We start from the raw sequence: 20,444 nt of genomic DNA on the forward strand, positions 1-20,444 counted from the left end.
TCAATTTACGAACACGGCCTAAGTAGGCCTCTTCCTCACTAGCGCTAGCAGCGAAAATTCACAATATCGGTTTCATTTTCGAGCACGGTTTTACAACCGGAGTGCCCACCTGTCTATAAGACCATGCGTTGGAGGCACGGAGCCACGGAGCATTAAAGGTATATATTGTTCGCCAAGCGCCTACGTCACAGTCCAATTTTAGTAGATGACTTTGAGCAAATTTCTCCTGCGTGGACCATTATGTTCAATTTGGTTGGTTTCATATATAAATCGCGTAGACTTCATTTCCGGGGTTGTATTTTCCGTCTACTACGGATATTAAGGGTCTGCGCCGATCACAGCGCTACCGCCCGGCAGATTTTTTTAGAACCACTTTTCGACCCGATACCCAACCAAGATTGGGCTCCTATTTAATGCTCTGTGACTGCGACTAAACTACGAACATAGGGACCAGCCCCCTGACACACGCTGCTAAAAGTGGTTCGCAAAATGTCCCTCGATTCTGCCGCCAATTTTGACCACTAGTGGCGCTGGTAGTTGTCTGACAAGCTTGCGCGCGGTCAGCGAGGGCAGCGAGCGTGTCAGAAGTCTACGAGCGCCACGTAGAGAAACTAAAAAACGGGGACAAAACGCGTACAATTTTTTAGTATACGAGCAGAGGTGAGTGTCAGGGGGATGATAGGGACTAAAGCGAACCTTATACAGTCTGTAACTGCAATCATCATTTTAGTGCCGATTGGCTCAAACATTGAGATGCTCAGTTGTTCTGCGTCGTCATTTAGCCCTGGACTCTTCGTAATACCTAGGATCTTGGAATATACTGCTGAGGAATGAGTAAGTGGAGTAAAACTGCATTTAATGAGTCACGTACGGTGAATATATTTGAAACATTTACATTCGTTCATGTTAGTGTACAACAGAGGTAATGAAAATGTACTCGTGCAACATAAATACTGTCTCTGATTGCAAGCTTCGATACGTTAGTCTATAATGCCGCCAACTCTCGTTTGAATTGCGAAAATTACCGTCATTATTGCATTATTAAAAAAAAGTGAAATGGTTCGAGAGTCGCCGGGGTTACTTTACGCAATAAATATACAGCCAACATACATACTATTCAGTCACTTCGCTTATAACGGTGATATTGAAATTGTAAAACTAAATTCTCGCTTGGTAATAAACAATGCACATAGTTAAACACGAAGATTGGGATTAATGAAACGTACATATTTCAATAGTGAATCATTTTCTTCGCAAACCCAAGACTTCTTATGATGACATGCTACATCGTGCCAGTTCACTCCGTCGTTGTAAAATTGATTCAATACTGCCAAGCAGTTTTCAGGTGCTCCCCCTTGAAGCGCCTCACGGTTGTCTGGTTGGGGTTTGCCAATTCTGTTGAGAAACAACATATAGAATAAATATTTAACAACAATAATTTTATAGGATCATGAATTATACCCCAGCTACCCTGTACAGACACAAACAACATGTGCTTTTGTAAAATTTATACAAGAACAGTTGATTCATCGTATAATTAAACATTGCCATGTCTACCAATACGTGTAATTGATTGCTATCCTTTACCCTGTCACATGGGGTCTTTCGTGCTCGCATGATTTCTTGTTGTGTGTATATTTTGTAAAGACAAAGGTGCGCGGCTTTCTTCCTTTTAAGTAAAAAAAAGCGGCGGCGATCTGACAGCGCGCATAAAAGCGAACAGTATACGTGCGACCTTCGCCGATTACGAAGCTATTGATATTTCCAGAAGGCATAAAAGACCCCAAGTGACAATTGACGTTTGTGAAGCGTCACGGTTGCGATTTTTGGCTTTTACTGTTCTTTTCACTTACTTCATCGTAAACAATGTGTATAATATGTGAATTTTTACCCAGGAATGGCTCAGAAGAATCAAGAGAAGAAAAGATTTGTATAATTGTTGTATAATTGATGAAAAATTATAAATAAATAAATAAATAATTTTACATTTTTTCTTGGAAGTATAATTATTTAATTTTACTTTGCCCTGGACCCCCTTTAATTTAATTATTATGTTGAAAAATGGGAATTTTTGGAAAAAAACGCGAAATATTTCAATTTCTTTGGATACTTTGTTATTGAAATTTTTTTTAAATAAATAATTAAGTAAACTAAATAATGAATTTTCAAATAGACGTTGCAAAAGAACAAGCATGAATTTTTCAGAATTTTTGGGAGCACTGAAAATAGCCAAAATAAGGGTAAGACGCGAAAGACCCTAATACTGGAAACCATGTGACAGAGTAAGGGTTATTTTTGAAGTGAACAGAACAGTATACTCCCATTATTTTCATAAACAATTTTTTCCGATCTGTAGGCTTACTTTTGATGTCTACAATTAGTATGAAACGAGCAAAAAAGAAAATGCTGATTTTATGTTAGTCAGTAAACCATTATCTAATATTTAATACTGTTGACGGATTTTTGGCCCTAAAACGTTTTCCAAAACTTACCCGCCACTTGGAGACCAGTCGTTCTGATTGCGGTCAGTTGTTGGTGCCAGCTTTTGAAGTTCGGCAGTCCAGAACCATCCATTAATATTTGGCGGCTGCAGATCAGGCCTGTCGCATCCTTTGAAATCGCAAAGGCGCCCAGAAGTCCATATGTATTTGATGTTATCTAAAATAAAAGGAAAGGAAATATATAACTACGACAAAAATTTTTGTGAGTGTTGAGAATCCATTTGCTACGACATTCAGTGCATTCTTCTACTGTTTTTCTATTCTATGTTATTTTAATCAGCAGTTTTCATTTATTAAAATTAAACTTAATCTTGTTTCATAGTATAACTATTTGAAATTGAAACGCACTCTGCACAATGCGGCTCTTGATAAACTCGTTTTCAGCAGATGTTTCCAGAGATACTAGGTCCATACACCGTTGTCTACAGAAGTTCCTAGCGGCCAACCAATCGATTTCTTGACCAGCCGTTCGTGAATCTGCCCAGGAGAAATAGTAGCCTTTTCCATTGAAGCGTTCGTGAATCGTCCCTGAAACGTAAATTTATTTCGTATAAAAACAATTGAATACTTTTTCCAAACACGTCACTTACAATTAGTAGTAAAAAAAAAGCGTTGTAGTTACTGTTTTCCAGCATCTTAGATTAAAAAAATTTGAATTTTTGTCTGCTTCAATTCGTTTTCAATGACATTGATCTCAGATCTCGAGTGTACGGTTCAAAAAATGTATTCCACATTAGTGAAAATAAATATTCAGATACAAAAAACGCAAAAAAAATTTTTAAGCTAAATCGGCCATCTTCGAGCTTCTTGTGAAACGCAAAACATTTTATTTACAAATTCTTATTTTCGTAATATTCGAGTTAATATTTCGACGGTGTATGATTATATGGTTGCTCTACGCCATGCAGGATCCGTCGCATTCTCAGAATATTCAGAAATATCCAGTTTTACAACATCGTAATAAAGCACCAATGCGCGCCATCAGAGATGCATTGACTCGCGGTTATGAGATAGTTTCTGTCAAAGTTGCACTTTGAAATTCCATAGATTTTTCGAAAACTTGTCAAGAAGTTCGATATCAGTTTTTTTCGTGATTTTTTAGGTATATTTCCCCCTTGCAAATCACGGTTAAATACTATATTTGCTGAAAACGAATGACCTGTTACCAAATTGAATGAATATATATTGGAGTGTATTTTGAAAGATGAATTCTGTAGCATAAAGGGGACCGAAAATATCATCGTTTCAATGAGAGCATGTTTTGGACTCTGAGGGCGTATGCTAAATTTTAACCTCATGCAACTTCAAAAATATCGACATTAGGAAAAGTATATCGAGGCCAAATTGATAGTCTCATCAACGGCCACGAAGTTCACCACAAGGGTGAGATGTGCTATATTCATGTGTTTTGATATTTTATCATGAAGAATTAGAATTAACCGTACATTGTGCGATCGAGTAAATTGTAAGTTTGGTCTTTTCTAACAATCTACGTAATAACTGCACAATTAGTTTTACCAAGTTATAGGGGTTGATTAAATACAGGTACTTATTATCTTTACCGAAATTTGCTTTTTATTAATTACTTAATTATTGGTTAACATTCGGCATTGCTATTTTATATTTATATTATTAAGACTGAAACTATAATTGACAGCCTCTTGATGGATACCGAACATAAGGCTACAGCGGTTTTTTTCTAAACACTCCTATCTCTCAGTGCTTTCAACAGCCAGAGTACGAACGACAAACCTAGTCTGAATATGACGGTCTCTCCCACCCGCACCTAGCATTTCCAGGCCTGCATACAAAATGTGTGCCGTGGTTTCTATTATGGGTGGGTTCATAATCTCTACTCGGTCCGGCGGTCCGCCGACGAGAGTGAGGTACTTCACGGACGCTATTGTAAACTTCGGCTGCGAATGAGTCAGCTTACGAACCTGCGCCCGCATTACGAAATAGTTTTTATTGCAAGATTGGCTGCACTTGTCGCATTTCGTAGACCATCGGGTCAGCCACATTCGGTCCGATTAGGACCGGTGACGTTATTTTAGCATACCGCCGGACCGAGTATGTTTATAATAGAAGGGGTAAGCAGCCATGTTGCGTTGGGTCCTTTAGCGGGAGTTGTGAAAACACACAGAAATAAGCATCGCTGACCGAATATATTTTTGAGTCAACGTAAGCTTTGATCGAAAATATTCAATGACTGCGTATGCACTTTGGTTCGGCAGCATCGACGGTGAGGGGTAAGCAAGACACTGCATTATTTTACTATATACTGAGTTGATTTTAAATTCGGATAACTGTCAGTAAGCGTTGCAATAAGTGCTGTGTAGCAAAATCACCCGTATACTCATTTGAATTCATTTGAGCAGCGAACAGGTCAACCCTGGGCTCAGCGTCCCCACATATCTTGAATTAAAAATGTGCATTACAGGTGTTGTACAGGATTTTTTACATCTACGTTCAACTCACACAGACGTTCTACGCATGTCTAGTAACTGGGAAATGGACAATTAGTGTTGTAGGATAACGAATTTGGAGAATGTGGAAATGGTAAGAAAAACAATTATTTAATATTAAGAGGGTGCTAGTCAGTCTTTGTCCACTGCGCAAATTATTACTCTTTTATCATAATCAAAGTCACGTATTACTGACGTGAGGAAGCTGCAGATGATGCAATGTCGAAAAGCTTTGTCGAAAAGGGGATTAGCATGCGAAGCGTACAGTGGTCCCTAGACAGGGTGGCCACTCAATTCCGCTCACGGAATTCCCTGACATTTCCCGGTTTTCCCTGACTAAAATCATTATTTTTCCCTAACATTTTGATGCACAATTTGTGCAGAAATCACTAAAAACTATAGTAACCTAAGTAAAGTATGGCCAAATATATTAAAGTTATAAAAGTTTTTAAAAGTTGTTTATTCCGTTCATTATGATTTTTGAAAGTTGACAAAAAATTAAAATTTCCATTTCCGTGGTCGTGTTAAGTATATATTTAAGAAGGGGCTCCAAGAAGCGAAATATTTTTAGAGCTATTATTAGAATATTTATGCTGTTTGCAATGAAAATCGAGGTTCGAAGAATTATGACTAATTAACGAATGTGTAACTTTTTGAAAAATAAACTTAAAAATTTTTTTCCAGCGGGACATTTTTCTTTTAAGTGTTAAGAATACACCACAATCTATCCAAATTTTTAAATTGATATTTAATACAGCAAAACAATTATTTTATGCGGTGTACTGTCTAGACGCGGCGCGTCTATGCCGTAACAGTTACGCAGAGCCCTGTGTTCAGCGTTAAATTAAAATTACTAATACTGAAGATAGAATTCCGGGTGCTCGTATTTTTTCATTGGAAATTTCCTCCTCTTTAAGAATCTTTTTAAAATTTTCGCTAGCGCTTTCACTTTTTGAGTTATTGCCAAAAAACTGAGGCTTCGTTTTTTCTAGACTATTAGGCGTCGGTGAACGTGCGTCTCCACACGCAGTGACGGCCATAGATAAATCAGACCGACGTCTGCTCGTACTACTGAATTCATGTGACAATCGACAACTAAGCTTATAATTGTCAATAAGAAGAGAAGAAAAATTGTGATTATGCGGTGATAGCATCTCAATTTTATGGACAAGGCTTTTGAAATCCGTGAGTTCTATAAAAAGTCCCTGACCAACCAAAAAATTCCCTGACATTTCCCTAACTTTTCCCTGACATACAAAATTCCCTGACATTTCCCGGTTTTCCCGGTTTTCCAGACCTTACTAGAATACAATAGTGTACTAGTAGTGTCGACTAGTGGACGCATACGTATACTTATTGCCTGAACTCTACATAAGCCTTTGACTTTCATTCACCGCCGCAACGGCGTTTATCATCAATCCACTACCAAACGATAGCAATAACTGAATACATATTATAATCGAAAATACCGCGATGGACAAATACTTTACTATACTACTGATTAGAAAGGAACAGAGTTTGACCACCATAAGTCGTTATCTCTTTCTATTTACCGATCACATTCTTCCGTATTTGATCTAAGTTCATACTATATGTATGCCAATGATTATTATAAAACGTCAAAATTATTATTACTATAATATCGTGATGTATGACTTTCTTACGATTTAAATATTCATAGTACACAGTACGCCATTCTTAAGCTAATGTTTCACATGGAAACAAATTCCGCTTGCAGTGATGTGAAATCAAAATTAAATCATAGGTTTTTTTTCTAAATGTAATACAGCGTATCCTACTTCAAAAATAACGAATGAGTATCTGGGAAACTGTATAGGTGCGTTACATAAATTATAATATGTTTCAAAGCACGAAAATTTGTATTACGCTCTGTTAACCGCACATCGGAAAATGGAATGGAAAATTTACAATATTTTAATTACGCGTTTCAAAGATTGCATGGAAGAATGGCGAACTTGTGGAAAAAACGGAAATGAGGAAACAGTACCCTATCCTGGATTCAGAAGCGTGCGTATCTACCAGGGCATTGCAACGTGAAACTTATACTGTGATTCATTACCCGCTGAACCATAAACTGTTTGTACAACACACTTTTCTGAAACTTTCCTAGTTTCGGAGATTTTGAAATGTTTTGTTTAAAATAGTAAAACTGTATAATGGCACCTGTGAAAGTACTTTCTCATAAAAATAGCTCCATCCATTCTGTAATCAACGGTATTGCCAATTATCCTACGTCTGTAGTTGAATATGAGGTCTCCATCACCAGTTATAAATTATGCAAATAATGTTACCGCAATTCTTTTATTGGACCGCTTAAAAGAATGCCAATGTTTTCTATTATCGTGACACACTTGTTTGAAATTCATGCCATTTCTAAACCACAGTATCGTTCATAATAGAACTTCCAACCATTTATGACTCACAAGAAAAGTTACGGCGGAATTAAGAGGGCACGTTAGTGAAACTGCAAACGATTTTCATTAATATGCAATTATTACAAATAACATGAAAAGTATTGTTCTCTCTCCTTATATTTATGTTACTCAGAAAGTTCCTAAATATTGACGTAGAGCAAAACAATATCAAAAATTTGTATGGTTGAACAAGCTCCTTACGTTACACCTTTTTTTACAAGATATTAGAAAAAATCTTTGACCATTCTGATAGCATAAAGGAATTGGTACACAATTTATAATGTGATGATTACCTTTTCTTTCCAGCTGAAAAAAAGTTTAATCACCTGGAAATATGTTATTTTAGAACTGCTTTTCGAAATATAAATTTTAAAACATTCATTGGATATTGACTTTTTTTATTTCCACTTGTTTCAGCGATTGAGTAGCATAATTAGGTAGTTATTCGTTACATTGAAAACTGGATACTAGCTTTTTGGTTCTCTACACTACCAGGAAATCTGTGGAATTACTTTAATGTTTTCTGAGAAAAATGACCTCGGAAAAAGCTTTTTGAAGAACACAAATCTTTCATGCCGCTTCAACAAACGTCTAGTGACATTATGAATACAAGCAATTTGGACGAACAGAAAAATACTTTGTTCTATAAAACTCTGTTCATGGTTAAAATTCCGCGTCAATCGAAAAAGCTGTAATTTCACTGACGTGTCCCTTTAAGTGCGGATTCAGTAATATTCTTTCTTTTAGGCATAATTCCCTTAAATTCCCTTATTAAATAATTCACTTAAATCCAACGAATGTCACGGAATTTCAAGTGAATAAACACGTGATTTATTCTTCACCGCAAATTGTTGGAACAACTGTATAATGATTCATCATAGAACCGTAAAATTCTTTTCTCAAAAGTGAAATCAGGCTCAGAAATCCAATTGTGGTCTTGAGTTATTTCTAGACACCTATTGTATTAGTCATGAAACTCCATGCCTCGAAATGTAGGCTGACTTTGGCTGTTGAATACTGAGAGAAAATGTTTATTCCAAGCGATGAAATAATTACTTGTGAATATTTGAAATTTTCCTATCTGCAGCTATAGGATTTCTAAGCCTAGCTAACGTCACAAAAATTGCATGCATCATACAAACTGAACTTTGTTGGTAACAAAAAATTGCTAAGATATATAAAACAAGTTTTACCAGCAATTGAGCGCATACATTTTCCCATGATACTGAACATGATCTTAAAAACCTAATACAAACGAGTCCATGAAATTATTGTTGTTATTAACAAGCATTTTGGTGAAATAATGTATAGAAATCGTAATGATAATCAACGTACATAACCCGATTTCTAAAACGTTATGTTTCATTTTCAACTCCACATTTCATGTGGTTCAAATTTATTTCTTATGCAACGTCAGCGTAAAGAAAATCTATCCATTTTGAGTCGCACCCTTTAGTATTTCATGTACATGCAGCAGATCTGTCAATATCTAATAATCGCTGAAAGACACAGCAATAATTATTTCCCACTCTTGAATATGATATTTGTAGGTTGTATGTTGGAAAATATTTGGGGAAGAATTCATCCATAAAATGGATGTTCTGAAAAAAGTGTATAGCTTGTCAGAAAAATTTAAAAATTGCTATATCGAACGGCTTCGCCGTATATTATTGTTATATCGTTTGCAATCGCACGTAGGGCTGGCAGTTCACAACTCAAAAAATTTTACATCTCCAGCTCCGGTACTGAGTGAAACTACGAATTTGCATATAGGCACACACGGCGAGATATATTATCCTGCACGTTGCGTCGCGTCGTTACAAGGTAAACAGCCTGATGCTCTCGACCTCGTGCTGAGGTCTGGGTTAAACAAAAAATCATTGTTGATTTTTCAAAGAAACTTATACCATTTATAAATGCGCACGTGCCAAATTTACTGTGTCAGCTTCTCCAAATCGAAGGCGGTATCAAATTTAGGCGAAAAATTTGAGTCTCGCTGGATACGTACAGTTCAGTACGTGCTTAAAATACTTATCAACGCTTTTCTCTATCAGGAATATTTCATTACATGGCGAGCCATTGAAATCACTATCAAACTTTCTAACTCCGGCAATAAGAGTCGGATACGTGCACAGCCGTTGTTCAATAGTCGTCGTTCAAAAATATGATCGGAACACGTATTTTCAAGTACTCGATATTCCGAATCTGGTTTAAATTCAATTGTTGCGTGTTTAATAAGTAACATTTAATTTCGTCTAGCTACTAGAAAATTTGGGCATAATGAGTATCGTTAGAATAACGATTTAAATATTATTGCAATTATAAAAAACTGTGGCACAAGTAACTTATATGTAATGAGATTTGTAGAGTTGTCAATACTATAAAATTTTATGGCTATTGCAACATTAAATCTATTGAACGCGCTCGACTATAGAGAAATCAGTTCTATAGAGCAAATGTTTCACGAATATATTCTACAGACTCGTTTCTACAGAAATATTTTTCTACAGAGAGGAATTCGAGATTTACATCAGAAATAATCCTGCACGAATTATTCTACAGAAGAATTGTTCTACAGAATATTTTTGTACAAAATATTTTTCTACAGGATATTTTATCTACAGAATATTTTTCTACAGAAAGGTATTCGAGATTCACATCAGAGATAATCTTCCATGAATTATTCTACAGGAAAATTATTCTACAAAATAATTTTCTACTCAATATTTTGCTAGAAAAGATTTTTTTACAGATTGTGTTTCACACAACGCACATTCAAAGCAATCATCGAATCGTCAGAATCATACATTTAATCATCAATTTCGTACAATTTGATATAAATTAATCCAATTTAATTCAATGTAATTTAATTTAAATTATTTCTGCGAAATTTATGTGTGTGTTGACTGTGTTGGATGTGTAAAACTATAAAACCATTGGGCAGAAAAATTTCTGTAGAAACGAGTATGTAGAACATATTATGCGGAACATTTGCCCTGTAAAACTGATTTCTATAAAATCGAACGGCCTCTAATCTATTTGCTTGGATAACTAAATTTTTTCGGTCTAATAAAGCCAACTTCAAATTATTGTAATACTTACAAGAAAATATAGTACGAGAGACTATAATGAAAAAGAAATAGTACCACATACTAGATTTTCTGATTATAGTTACAAAGCTTATTTTCGAGGTCAATGAAATGAGGCGTCTGAGAAGAAATAAGGATCGACTCAGTAATTACATCTTTGTCACGTAACGTTTACACCATACAGTTCTGCAGGAGCTAAAAGTTACAGAATGGTCACATAAAATATTTTCCAGCAATCACCAGTACTATATTTCTTGGTTACGGCAAAAAATGAAAATAGTTAAGGACTGTATAATAGTAACCAATACTAGAAACATGTCTCGGTGTCATCACTTCGGTCAAGTTCACATTGCATAAAGCAACAAATTTCTTCGTGTTGAAAAAGAAAAAACAGATCGGAGCTTGTGCTCATTCATTTACGTGCCTACACACATATAATAACAATGACGAATAACGAGCGGTACTTAAACCGCTCACCGTTATTTGGTATAATATTTGTACGCATAAATGTGTCACTAGCTTTATTTAAATAACTTGCGTGTCTCGGTTGGAAGCGTTTTTTTTTTTTTTTTTTTTTGCGAACTGTCCGTAATATAGCGGGGATAATATTTTATCTCTGTATTTCGATATACAGAGGAATTGTAGAAGGAATAGGATGCAATCCTGTACACACTTCGCTGACGATTTATCGGAGAAGTAGAAAAAATTCAGTAGCCAGCGTCATTGTAAATTAAGTAAATTATGCATCATAAAATCTATGTAATTTTTCTTGTATCTTTTAAATAATTGCTCTCTCAACTGGCATTCATTCGGAGGCTTTCGTGGCAACTGCTAATAAGTGCAAAGATGTAATATAATTGTAGGTCTTACTCACTTTGCGCGCAAAGCCGGGGTATAGGTGGTTCGAGAATTCTTCCTGTAGGCTGAGGCTGGAATTGTGCCTTTGCCAGAACGGCCAATGCGCATAAAATAAATATGCGTAGCATGATTCTGGAAATAGATCATACATTTCCGATTAGTATCAGGACTCTCGGGTAAGTGCTTTGCACATCGTGCATTAAACGGTTAGTGACAAGCTAACAGTATGCATTCAGCAGGCTTATGCATTATACGTATTTACTAGCGGGAGTAAGAAATTAATTTTCAAAATATGGTCAAGAAGTAAAACGCTGACAAGTCATCGAGACGTTCTCACGCGTTGAACTGCAGCAGACGACTTTCTTCAAACCGGTCTTACCGCGGGTGCTCACCGTAAGGGCCGACGGAATTCCTCTTAAGCCACCCAATTCCAGTTTTGCTTGAAAACTTAGTTTTGTATGCCTCTATATTACGTATGTGTACATCTGACATATCGACTTCACTATACACGTACGTACATACATACATACATACATAACTGGTTAAAAGAAATCATTGATTAGCTTAATAGAAAAGCTAGTGGTTGAAGAAATTCTCGTCCCATTAACCATTCTCCTCTTTTCCGTTATTCACCATCATTCACTCTTTTTATACAAAGACTCTACTGAACTATATAAGAACAATAATTCCATCTGTACAGTTCTCGCGATATTTTTCACATGCTTTTTACTCTGCATTGACAGAAGAAAGAATTTGATTATATTTCAGAAAAATATTTAACCTCTGTTGTACAACAGGCTAATGATCGGACATTCAGACAAATAGATAAGTCAGGTAACTGAAAAGCGAAAATAGAATGGAGTAAGAATGTTAGTAAAGTACACGTAAAAGTAAAATGCAGATGCCGGAAGATGCTCACCTCAGAACGGTCACCAGTGGACTGAAGTGCTTTCTTTGGCACCCCTATATATACACAATCCTGGCCCCGAAGCAACCGCCTCGGTCAGTACTTTTACGAGCAGCATGTTATTTCCGATACCGCATTACTAATAAACGATTTCATCGTTCGACTGAGAATGTTTTGAGCCTCGGGACATCCGCTATAGGTACCACGTACGTATGTATATACATAAAACCACCTCTCGTTGGGCAAATATTCGGACTGTCGACAGCCTTATACCGTACTATACCTCGTAGAAAAGGTTACACCTGCTCAATAATTTTCACTTCATTTGCGCGCTGGGTAGTTACATTGTACCTAGATATATTGTGTATACTTATATTATCGCATCGAAGAATCGAACCATAGAGTGTTTCGGGTATCCGGGAAATTGTTGAAATATTGTCCCTGAAATGATTATCGAATTTTATTCATGCCCAGAAATTCCTACCAAATTTTCTTAATGACCTTGGTACTTCGAATTACTTTTCAAGTGATTAATATTTTTCAATTTCGTATTCTCATATATTCGGAGACACTTGTTCTTTTTTTTTTTTTTTTTTTTTTTTAACTCTGCTTCACATTACATCTTGTTGAGACTACAGTGAACTTGCAACAAAAAAAAAAAAACGTTCAATACGTTATAAAGACTGATTCTTTCTAGAGTAATATCCGATATGTATCGCTAAGACTAGGCTGTAAGTTAAAAGATGTGTGTAATTAAAAATAAGTTTCATTATTGTCGTATCTATTTTATTGTACACTCTGTTTTCAGTCACTCGCTTTTACGTGGGCTGAGTATAATTAAATGTTGTAAAACATCCATGAACGAAATGTAAATTCAACTCGATTGCTAATTGATGTAAAGTAAGTATAAGATAATAATAACAATAATAATAATAATAATAATTTATTATACATAAATAATTAGTGAATAAATAAATACATAAGTTGAGTTTAAATATTTGTACATAACGCGACGAAAAATCTTCATTGCTCACTACGGAATTCCAAGAGAAAAACTTTCTCGTCTTTTCATCGGTAAACGTGACGAGACCCACATAATGCACACGCTCGTATTCGTCTGTGTGCGTACGTTTTTATGACGTGTCAGTGCGTACGTGCGTGTGTGTGTGTATTTTTTAAGATACTTGTTATGTACGGATATTTTGAACTGTTTTCCAAGTATAATTGATATTTTCCTAAGGTACCTACAAAGGTATACTTCCGAGTGATTCGGCATAAGTATAAAACGCCAAACGCTGCGGGTCTTCTCGGTCTTCGTCGGGTTGATTTTGAAGACAATGACTGCTATCACCGCTCGCAGCACTATATACGCAGCCTTGAATCGGCCCGAAGTCTGAAGACCATAGGCTGCACTGTGTCGATCGTTCTGCAGGTTCAGGATGGTAATTAGCGGTTCGAAGAAGGTCAAGTTTTGACCGTAACCGATCGTCGTCGCAGCGCAGGTACGATCGGAGACAAGGCCAATTGCTTTTCAAACCGCTGCAGTACACTTTCGATTCCTGTGTACAAAAGCAATTTTTACACGACGTGCCGCGGCGACTTCACCACGGATTTGACCCACGTGATGTACCTCGAATATTATATCGTGTTAAGTTTACACTGCAAGCCTGCGCTATCGACGCTTTATGTATATTTACACGACGTCAGCGAAGAATGCTTAGCTATTTCTCTTATTCACACATTATGCGTATATACACTGTAGAATGTGACGATATAGGTGTGTGTTATGACGTATGATAGATACCCGAAGAAGAGGCTAATCTAATTTCCACTCTTGGCCAACCGTGATATGCACTAGCGACGTCCACTAAGGTAAAAATAATCAATCAAAATATTTTTCAATTTCGGTCGAAAATATTCATTTAACTTTCACTTTTTACATCAAATAAGTACTTAGTACGTAAGACAATGATAACAATTGTATTCCGTCGTTCATGGGAGTAAAAAACAAAACACCGATTGTGAGGGAAAATAATCGAGTCGGTTGATTAATCGAGTTTTAAAAATAAACGATTATATTCGGTTAATCCGGAAAAAATAAACGATTATTTTTGGTCAATCTTAATATAGACTCGTAGTATTGAATATAGGTGTAGCCGGTACTTGCCAGCTCATTGTCAAATATCAGTGCAGTATGCGTATAATATTGGTAAATATTGGTTGAACTAACAGTACCTGATTTCAGTTGTACGTATACATATGTATATAAAAGTTGAAAAAGTGGGTAAAATTTGGAAATGAATATTTCGACAACTAATTATTCAATTCGATCCGGATTTATTTTATGCCCAAGTATGTACATAAATCGAAGTTTACTTACATATTATTTTATGAGACTCAATTAACAGGATACATTGTTGTTGATAATAATATGAACGAATTTGGACGGTGACATGTTTTTTAGTGCCCACGATTTCTGAAAAATGGCTGGACCGATTTACTTAAAATTCGACACAATGATATGAAACAACTTATCCTCTTTATCACTACCCCACTTCTTTCACTCATCATATTTCTCTTTTATTTCATTAATTAAAAGATTATCTATATTTTTTACGAAAAGTCAAATTTTGACTTCAAATAATTGCCATTTCCATGGAAACAAAGATACATGGCAAAAAGGATAATCTATCCGAAAATACTGACTCCAGGTTTAAAGTAAGTCAATTGAGTCTTTTTGAGATATCATATAGAGGCGCTGCAAAACATGTCGCTGGGCAAAATGTTTAACGTTATCGTCAATAGCAATGCTATCTATCAATCAACTTCAATAAAATCAATATGATAATGAAACTCAATATATATGCTTTTAATTAAAACAACCCCTAATTGAGTTATGTAATTGAATGACGAGGTATCAATTCCTGAAATTCATATACGTTGTCAGCTATCGTATACACCTGTTAAAGTGATGTAGGAGCTCTAATTGATTTATCAATATTTCAACAATAATATTTATTATTATAACGGTTTAATATTGTCGTATATTATTAAATATTGAAAAAAATGTTGTGATCGTCTCTTTCAGCCAAAAGAACTTAAGAAGTAAATCCAATTTTCCAGTTTGTTAGTATCACATCATTATTTTCAATTACGTTTTGTAGTTCTTATACAATGCTTCGATGTTTTTGGTGTCGTCTGAATGTGTGTGGAAGTAAGTAAGGCAGTAAGTACTGAAGGACGTTTACATGTAATCTATTCTTTCATATTCGCATCATTACCAGATCGTTTGGTAATTCAAATAGTGATTTTTAATCGTTTCTTCATTCTTTCATAGTAAACTCATATATCTTGGATCGTCAAAATTGCGATATTATAGCATTATATGTATACAGATCTTCAAGTGTTTACTCGCAAGAAATATCACTTAGATGACATCTTCCGACTTCGTCCTGATTTATACGTATTATAAAGCAACAAAAATTAACCAACATGTATATTTTTCATCGCGTGTAATTCGTGTTTAAGGGGTGAAATAAATATCCGCAGGTGGCCATATAAGAGGTCAGTTTTACTGATTCACTCAGGAGCACGATAGCAATTCGACAGAGCTGCCTAAGTGACGTTCCTGGCCACACTGGGGAGAACTCATCACTATGTTAAAAAACTAAATTAAATAGGACAATTTTTCGGTCGTTTATTTTACGAGGGCCCCAGAACAGCTACCTTGGATAAACTCCCTTCAATTACGAAGTACGATTTCCACCAGTCCTACGTTTGGCTAATCCAGTTTTCTGGTTCCTATCGGTTGTGGCAAAATCGAAAGTTACCTCGTACTATGGTACACAAATAATAGAAATACACATACTGTAGGCCACTTTACTGCAGGCAAATCCTTGTTTTCGCATCATGCTACTCTGTCAGAATTATACGCATATCAAAATGACCCTGCAATATACCCAATGTCTAAGGTGTTTGTAGGACTAAGTGAAAGAAATGACTTTTCAATTAGTTTTGGCGATGATAGCATTATTTAGCGTGTTGTTCGGTTACCTTGAAGAACTATTACTTGTAATTGGCGAAGCATGTTCGTACGAATCTTGTAATGGGGCAAAATCGTTTCCAATAACGAACAGTTGAACCAAAATGCCAGAACCATAAGTCGACGATTTCAAATCATTGACTCACGTAGATATTAAATTTGCATGTGGAAGGGGATGTCAGACCTTCGTCAAATACGGCAAATTATATTTTACAAATCTTACTTTGTCCGAGTAATTGAATCTCCTCAAACTTTATCCAATGATGGACCTTAGCGAGTGTGTTTGTTCGGTTGTTTGAATAAAGTTAAAAAAATAGACAAATACATTGAACAAAGTTGCAATAGATTCTCACTCACTTCAAGGCGATGGTACGCTAGTGATATTTGATCCTAGGTTTTTTGTATTTTTACATCAATTTTTCGACTTTTTCAAGCCAACCCACAAGCATAACTGCAAGCACTATCATTTCCCAAAGTTTGAAGAGATTTCATCACTCGGAAAGAGTAAGACGTGTAAAATACGATTCGCCATGTTTGACGGAGGTCCGACAGCCCCATAAAACCCTATGTCAAAAGTAGGGTTTTGCGCGTTCATATATTTCTTATTAGGTCGATCGCTTGATCTAAAAATTTGTATATGAAAGAAGATTATGTTCATCTTCGATCCACTGAAATACGACTGTTTTCTGTCGTAATCGATTTTATTCGTGGCTGACAATTTACTAATTCTTTGCGATGTGTTGCATTTGATGGCGTAAAATTATGTAAAGACATCAATCACATCCTTATAAGTATAATCTAAAAGGAGACTTCTGTTATGCTTAATTACTTTCAATTACGTATTTTTTTCACGTAATATATTTCAATGGTATTCATTAGACCGCTACAAATGATGAAATATGTAGTAATAACCTACAACTTTAAAGTCGTTATAACGTGTTCACTGATCTCTATACTAACTGCGTGGCTGACTCTTATGCTTCCAGCATACTGCAGCTTGTGCTGATAAGAAGCCTCAAAAACTGACACTAACGCTGCGATACTCAAAGTTAGACTAACCAGTGGGTGATAGCCTATCAGAAACAAATTTTAAAATGGTTCTGTTACTTTAACAAACGAAGTACACAGTGAACCACGCGATTCGTTAGTTCCATTGAGGCTATTGAAGCGCTGTTGTCGATTTCGTCTGCTTCTAATCAACTCAGGCCGAGAACGCTAGTCAGCCATCCAGTTAGTAAGGAGATCAGTGGACGTGCTTCACTATTAATAGTACTTTATATTACAATAATATCATACTACAAGCTAAAGGCGAGCCGATGCCGATTATTTAAAAATAACGGTTTACCATTTCAGAACTACTCTTCCCATCAACTTCAATTTTTTTTCTTTTGATATTCCTCAAATATTGTAGAATCAGTCACCGTTGTTCAAATGCGTTTTCAGAAATATTAAATAATCGAAAAAAATGACTACCTTTTATTCAAAAAAATTAATTTCGTGGTAAAGTGGTCATCTTTAAAATTTCTAATAATTTGGGTCAAAATTAGAAAAAATTCGGGTAAAATCGTCGTAAAATCGAAACTTGAGGACAGGGTCTGATAGACCCTGTGTGTTCAATGCTGCAATAACCAGGAAGTTTAGTATCTACCGCTATATTCACACTAAATAGTTACTCGTACTTCATTTTTTTGTAATTTCAATCATATTTACACTATTATTCCATCGCTTTAATAGCATTTTCCAGTATCTGTAATATAAAAAAATTAAATTTTTCTCGGTATATGAAGGAGGAGCTTTTTCGATTGCTGTGCAACAAGTTACTGTTTGGAGATATTGACAACCAATAAGTTTCTTATGAGTCACGAAATTTGAGGAACAATTTATTACTGTTAATACTAACCAACACAAATTTTTCGGGAATTTATGCACTGTATTTTTCTAATAGACGAACTCTACTCAGCGCCAATTTAATCTAGTGACACATTTATTAACGAATGAGATCCATCTACGAATGTTATGCGTAGTAGGTAATACTGTGACTGGAAAAAACAAAACGTTGCGGGAGTTGAATGACTGGACCAACCTTGATCTGTCTTCAAAGATGGAACTGCCCTGTTGGAATGATTCAAAGATCATTGAACATTCTTCTGCTACAACTTGGTACATTTACTTGAATGACCTCAATTCTCGCTGCGCACCCTCCACTTTCTCTAAAGCTTTGAAAACAAATGGCTGTTGTGGCGAAACTCAAATGACAACAAACGTAGAAATGTGAGGGAAAATGGGCAGTTCTTATTGCTCTAAACAATCAGACGTTTTTTGAACATATCAAACGTTTTACCTTAAGCCACTCGACAGGTGCACTATAAAACAATTCAAAAAATGTAATTTTCAAAAGCAAAAGCCGGTTATCCAAATTTTTTTAACGTTGTTCAGTTATCAATTATTTTCCATACCAGACGATCTTTCCAGATGTTTTGAAAATTGCCCATACGAAAACAATTGTAAAATAAATAGTACCAGGTACTAGTATTTTTTTGAAAACCTTCTTAATTAGGTACATGTAAAGGTATAAGTGATCTCTGTACCAGCCGTATTAAGAGAGTTGTAATGTATCGCAAGAATGTTGAAACCGGGACAATTTAAAATTCCAAAAATATCTGAGACAAATCTTTGTGAACAACACCAAAGTTATAATCGAAACTGAAATATCAAACAATTATATCTTGCGGTATGAACAACAAATTCGAGAAATAAGATGTAACAAAATATTACTGTTTTTGTTTTTCTTTTTTTCGTTTTTTTGCTTTTGAACACCGGAGCATGCCCGTATGCTTCACATAATTTTATTCAAGGCTATCAGGTACTCATGAACGAGAAATTTCTGGGTCACCCACTGCACGTGTCGTGTGTATTATTCTTCCTAACGGTACACCGAATACATATGCTCGGGCATCGTCCGACTATCTTCCTAAAAGAATGTAGGTACCTAGACGTGATTGTATACGGAGAATTCCGTGGGAACCCGACCAACATCTGATCTTCACCATTTTTGATTTCATTCAAAAACTCTGAAACAGTACCTTGAATTTTCTCAGATTTTTTATTCAACCGGTTGATTATTTACAAATGTTTTAAGTGATTTTGAAAATGATAATCGTTAAAATTGTCAAAATATTTTTAAAAACTGTATTTCCCATTCCGAACATTTCAAGACCGCTCTCATGATGGGCCGATTTTTTGCTATTTATTTTAGCGCCTTGAATTTTTTTGGTCAAGTAAAACGTTATTTAAACTCTCTTAAAATTCCGGAAAAATTTTCAAAACTTTTATAGACTCTCAAAACATTTAAATATATTTAAAACTTTTGTTGACTTCGAACATTATTTAACCTGTTTCATCGTAAATCGATTAGAAAAATAAAAGTTATTAGAATTTTTTAAGAATAGTCAGACCGTACAAACAAGGTTTTAGGTGATCAAAAAAATTGAAAGTGCTAAAAAACTCGTCCATCAGGGTCCTCAGTTTGAAATGTTTTGAATAGAAAATACAGCTTTCGAAAATTTCATCATCGTTCGTTTTCAAGATTTTTTAAAATATTTATAAATAATTACCGATTTGAACACAAAATCTGAAAAAATTCGGACCACTGTTTCAGAGTTGGGACAATTGTATAAAATTTTTTTACAAAATCAAAAATGGTGAGAGTGAATCATTGGCTGAGTTTGCATGGAATTCTCCATATACATGTTAGGTATGCGAGATGTCTCAAACAAGGCTAATCACTACATTTCTCCCTGAATTTGGTTCGGCATGCACCTGAAAACATCAACTGAATTCAATTTCTCTCCTATACAAGAAAAAGCTTTAGATAACCCAACGTCGCTACACGCAAATTTTTCTAAATATTTTCTTCAATTCGGAAACGATAAGTCATCGAGAAGTTCGCTGAAAATTCAATATCTCAACGAGTATATCGATAGTGTACTCATTTTGTTTCTATTCTTTCATATCTATTAAAATTGCCATTATTTGCACGTGAGAGTTGCATGCCGTTCGCATAACAGACCTATCTTTGTCAGCCACATTATCCCGTTCCTTATTTTTGGTTGAATCAATTGACAAATGAAGGGCAACGGTGCCAATT

The 20,444-nt window shown here is 35.4% G+C and overlaps 1 protein-coding gene across 1 annotated transcript; it reads right to left on the bottom strand.

Moving 5' to 3' along the window:
- Positions 1-854: 854 nt before the first annotated feature.
- Positions 855-12,289, bottom strand: LOC107223617. Its single transcript, XM_015663352.2, has 5 exons — positions 12,268-12,289; positions 11,365-11,480; positions 2,850-3,029; positions 2,493-2,658; positions 855-1,395 (listed from the first exon to the last, which is right to left on the bottom strand). Exons 2-5 carry the CDS (start codon positions 11,474-11,476, stop codon positions 1,194-1,196), a joined length of 660 nt encoding a protein of 219 aa, XP_015518838.1. The 5' UTR covers positions 11,477-11,480; positions 12,268-12,289; the 3' UTR covers positions 855-1,193.
- Between the last annotated feature and the right edge of the window lie 8,155 nt (positions 12,290-20,444).

Source organism: Neodiprion lecontei, chromosome 5 (assembly GCF_021901455.1).
Source record: "Neodiprion lecontei isolate iyNeoLeco1 chromosome 5, iyNeoLeco1.1, whole genome shotgun sequence".
NCBI lineage: Eukaryota > Metazoa > Arthropoda > Insecta > Hymenoptera > Diprionidae > Neodiprion > Neodiprion lecontei.

Bases quoted from the DNA above. Each gene is read 5' to 3' on its own strand.
- LOC107223617 (XM_015663352.2), bottom strand. From the start codon at position 11,476: ATGCTACGCATATTTATTTTATGCGCATTGGCCGTTCTGGCAAAGGCA. The intron at 3,030-11,364 runs GTGAGTAAGACC...TTTACGTTTCAG, and splicing joins ACCCCGGCTTTGCGCGCAAA to GGACGATTCACGAACGCTTC. The intron at 1,396-2,492 runs GTAAGTTTTGGA...GTTTCTCAACAG, and splicing joins GACTGGTCTCCAAGTGGCGG to AATTGGCAAACCCCAACCAG.